Source organism: Hipposideros armiger, unplaced genomic scaffold (assembly GCF_001890085.2).
Source record: "Hipposideros armiger isolate ML-2016 unplaced genomic scaffold, ASM189008v1 scaffold_149, whole genome shotgun sequence".
Taxonomy (NCBI): Eukaryota; Metazoa; Chordata; class Mammalia; order Chiroptera; family Hipposideridae; genus Hipposideros; species Hipposideros armiger.
The window spans coordinates 1,687,066-1,691,780 of record NW_017731499.1 but is presented as its reverse complement, the minus strand read 5'-3'; the positions used below and the strand labels follow the sequence as shown (position 1 = coordinate 1,691,780).

Below are 4,715 nucleotides of genomic sequence, written 5' to 3'. Positions count from 1 at the left end.
CAAATCAAACAAACGTGAAATGTGTCCCAAAATCTTTACTTATTTCTCTCAGTTAAAAGTCCCCCAGAGCAGACACAAGAAAGAAAGGACATTTACTTGTGCCGAGTGTGACCAAGTCCTCAGACCTATGTGCGCATCAGAAGATTGGTGCAGGAGACAAGCCCTTCAGGTGTGGCGTGTGCCATGTCCTTCAGCCACAGCACCGACCCCCTGGCTCTGAGGACCCATAGTCCTTCTCCATTCAGAACATACTTTATAATTTCCTGATCATATGTTCTACTTACGGTCTTACTCCAGTATAACGTAAGGAGGGTAGGGAATTTCTCAGTTCTGTCCACTAAAGTATCTCAAGTGCCTAAAAGTGCCGGGCACATTTCAAATGACCAATAAATATCTAATCAATCTATCAATCAATCCACAGCAGATGATAGCAAAGCCTCATAACAAAAGACAAAGTTATGCATGAGCAACAGAGAGGAAGAAGTAGACTTGGGCTGGGGGCCCTGCCAGGGGAGAGGGGATGGAGATGGAGAGAGCATCATGGGGGGAGAAGTGCGGAGGCGCAGGCCAAGAGCAGCCAAGGGCGTTAGCCAAGGCGGGGTGGGGGGTGCTGCGTTGTGCTCTGGTAGGGTCTCTTGTACAAACACAGGCTTGGGCTTTCTTCCATAGGTGCTAGGAGGTCTGAGTGGGGACTGGAGTGATCCCAACGGTAGGCGGGGCTTCATTAGCAGGAAGGGGAGTAGAGTTCAGAGGCAGGAATCGGAGGAAGCTTTTGAGAGCATCCTTGACAGGCTTCTCAGGCTCACAAGAATACCAGGAAGGAAGGGATGACATCCCTTTGTCAGATAAGGAAGCCAAGCCTAGAAACGGCCTTCCCAAGATCAGGCAGCAGTATAAACTGGGGTTGAACCTGGCTGTAAATCTCCTGAATTTAAATCTTGCTGTGGAGGTGGGGTTGCCGGGCAGGTCCCAGGACCACCCATCAGTTCANGTAGAGGGCAGTGTCACTGGCCCTCATATGTGGGATCTGAACCGGGGCCCTCTGGCATCCCAAGCCAGCTCTTAACCAACGCGCCACTCGGCCGGCCCTCAATAATATTTTGTTAACTGACTCAAGGGACTGCCCTGACAGAGATGTATGTCATTGTATCTCCCAGCTGGTGGTGACAGGGATGGCCCCGCCCCGCCCTCACCAAGGGCCTCCCACATGCCCATATATGGACATGATGCAGGGCAGCTCTGGCCATGGTCTGTGAAGTATAGGCCTCTGTGACCTCACAAAGCCCCGTGTCTATAAAAGGCCCAGGAGGCAGCCCCTGGCTCACAGCTCACAGGTTGGCTGGCTCAGCCAAGGTGGTGCCCCTGCTCTGAGCATCCAGGCCGAATCCATCCAGCACCATGGCCAGATACAGATGTTGCCGCAGCCAAAGCCGGAGCAGATGCCGCCGTCGGAGACGAAGATGTCGCAGACGAAGGAGGCGCAGTTGTGGGAGGCGGAGGAGAAGTAAGGGGGGTCCTTGGGTGGCAGGGAAGTGTTGTGGACATGGGGGCTTAGCCCCCCACTCAAATTTCCTCTCTCTGTTTTCTCCCTACAGCATGCTACCGCCGCTACACCATGAGGTATAGAAGAAGAAGATAAGATGCTACAGGCACGATCCAGCAAGTCCATCACACACCTGCCTCAATTTTACCAGCCTTCAAAACCCTCTTGCCACATCTTGAAAGTGCCACCATCCCAATGAAATGAACAGGAGCCTGCTAACGAACAACGCCGCCTGTCAATAAACGTTGAAAAGTCACTCTTGTCTCTTTGCGTCTGTTTGCCTTGAGAAGGGGCGCGGGAGAGGAAGGCTTGGGGATTAGAAGAGGGCTTGGGGATGCTGGGAAGAGGGGGTAGGAGTGACAGTTGTCACACTCTCCTGACTACCAAGTCACAACCCAAATCTGCCTCATCAACCACCTGTTTACAGATCCCTCCCCCTCCAGTGGCCGGGTCATGCTAATTTCTGTTTTGCATCTCCCTCCTCTGTGCTGTGGCTTTCTGTTGGACCACAGAAATTTGTACAAATGCTACAAATTAGGGCTTACTCCCTGCTGCCCCACCCCAGAGAGCCAGGTAAACCTTTACCAGCTCAAGCTCATCACTGTATCCCACCAGTCTCCATAGAGCCCACAGGTTTATTTCAGCCCAATGGGTCACTTGTCCAGGTAGTGGTTGAGCTAAGCTTTCACACTTAACCCTCAGTCCTATGAGGAGGAAACAAGGTAACCTGTACCATCTTGTCATCTGCCCTCCCAGCCCATTATGATGCGCTGGGGGCTTGGAACCCAGGGAGATGTGATGGTTTACAAGACACTTGAAAAAAATCAGTCTGCTTGCCTCAGACTTTTCATAATCTCATGGCGGCAATCTCATGGTGGCAGAGCAAAGCGGAGGGCATTTCACCCGTGACCCGGAGCTCCGAGGCTGACAGGGCTGACAGGGCCATCCAGCACCTCAGAAACATGGCCATGACCTCCAGGTGTCGGGCACCATGGTACAGATAGTCTGCATTCACCACCTCTAGGCCTCACATGGAGCTTGCAAGACAGGTATGGGTGACCCCATCTTTTCAGGGTCAGGTGAGCACACTGAGTGGGCGCTGAAACGGCTTCCATGACCCCAGTCAGGCGATGATGACAGATGCCTGGACAAAGACCACGCCCTCCTTCCTGGGAAAGGCTCTAGCCAAGGAGATGGGGGTATGGCCTGGGCCTACGAGAGCCCCCGGAGCCTGGGGACACTAATAATAATGTATTATGAGCACCAGGGTGGAATTAAGCCTCTGTATTAGTTTCCAATGGCCACTGTAACAAACTACCCCAAAATAAATGTTTTATTATCTTGCAGAATTCCAAAATGGGTCTTACAGGGTGAAAATCAAGGTGTGGGCAGGGCTGTGTTCCTTCTCTCCCAGCTCCTAGAGGCCCCCACCGCCATCTTCAAAGCCACTGGAGTAGCATCTTCAAGTCTCTCTTCCTGTGACCTTCCTGCTTCTCTTTTCCATCTTTTAAGGACCCATGTGACCCATGTGGGTACATGTGAACCCACCTGGACAATCTAGGATGAGCTGCCAGTACCCAGATCCATAACTCACAGCCCGAAAGTCCGTTTCTCAAGGAAAGATTCACGGGCTCAGGGATGAAGGTACGGGCATCTTAAACCTAGGACTCCGATTCCGGATTTTAACCTCCCTGGCGGTCTGACTATGTCAGTAATTTTGTACCCAAAGCGGTCCATTGTTTTGCATGGAAATTTGTTGTTTTATATTGTAGGCCTGTAATTCTTAGGAATTACTCACTTAAATCTGTCCAAACAAGAGTCTAATAGGCATCCCAGGTATGATAAAGTTTGAAACACAAAATCATAAATTATAATATAATAAATAATTATAAAAAATAATATAATTTTATTCAATAATGTAATCAAATAAAAAACACTGCAATTTGTCATCGGCCGGCATTCTCGTTGGCGATCACAGGAGGACACCGCAGGATCTCAGGGGGCAGGTAAGGGACTTCTCTGGGACACTGCAGTGTAATCCCAAGGGTGGCTCGGGAACCACACTCGGGGTTACCGCCAGGGTAAAGGGATCATGAAAGTACAGTGAGAGTGCTGTAAAGGGGGTGGAGGGCCAAGGGCACGGACTCTGAGGCTCAGCCTTGCTCCTTATTTGCAGAGTGACCCTGAGCAAGTCTCTTAACCTCTCCATGCCTGTTTCCCCCATGGAAAATGGGGAATTATAATCAGAGGAGTAAATGTATGGAAAGTGAATGAATCCCTGGCCTATAGTAACCACTGGGTAAGTGTGTGCACAGATAAGCAGTAATGCAGAGTCCCACCCAGACCACATGGCACAGCCCCTAAGGTGGTGAGGAAGCTTCAGGAGTGGCGACGTGTGGATTCCCGCCACCTGGGTGAGATGAGGGCTTCCATTTGGACAAGAAAAGGTTGGCGAGAGTCCCACCTGCTACAGGGGATCGGGAACATGCTTTACAGGCAGGGCAAGGGGGTGGCTTGCCCTTCTGGGCCCTGCTGGCTGTGGAACCCTGCTCTGTGCTGCCTTCAGAGGGTGAGGACAATGGAGGGTGGGGGCGCCGTCACAGTGGCGGCCCCCCTTATATACAAGTCCCCAAAGAGCTGCCAGCAGACCAGACCAACAATAACAGCAAGAGCAGGTAGGCAGGCCCCCTCCCCTGCCCCCACGCCAGCTACAGCCTCAGCCTCAGCACCTGACCTGTGCTCACAATGGTCCAACACCGCACGAGGAGTCCCAGTGAACACCCACAGCAGGGGGGCCAGGAGCAAGAGCAGGAGCAGAACCCCGACGACATCCAGGCCGAGGGATGGACGCTCAGAGGCCACTATCGCTATAGACGCAGGCACTGCTCCCGCAGGAGGCTGTATAGGGTCCACAGGAGACGGCGCTGCTCCTGCCGGAGACGCCGGAGACGCCGCAGACGTGCCTGCGGGCACAGGCGACACCGCAGAGGTTTGGCGTGTTCCCCTTACTCTGGGCACCCCTGATGCCTCCAGGCCACGGCCCAGAGGGCAGTGGGAGGCTCATGAAGCCCTGGGACCGCACCCCCTCTGGCAGTCCCCAAACCCTAGCCCCACCCAGATCCCCTGGACGACCTGATAACCACAACTTTCTTTTTCAAAAGGCTACAGAAGG

The 4,715-nt window shown here is 52.8% G+C and overlaps 1 protein-coding gene across 1 annotated transcript in view; it reads left to right on the top strand.

Moving 5' to 3' along the window:
- PRM3 (protamine 3) overlaps positions 1 to 1,508 on the top strand; it is a 5,585-nt gene extending 4,077 nt beyond the window's left edge. The window contains exon 2 of the mRNA XM_019650881.1: positions 1,354 to 1,508. Coding sequence (XP_019506426.1) covers positions 1,354 to 1,508 — 155 coding nt within the window. The remainder of the gene's footprint in view (positions 1 to 1,353) is intronic.
- Positions 1,509 to 4,715: the final 3,207 nt, after the last annotated feature.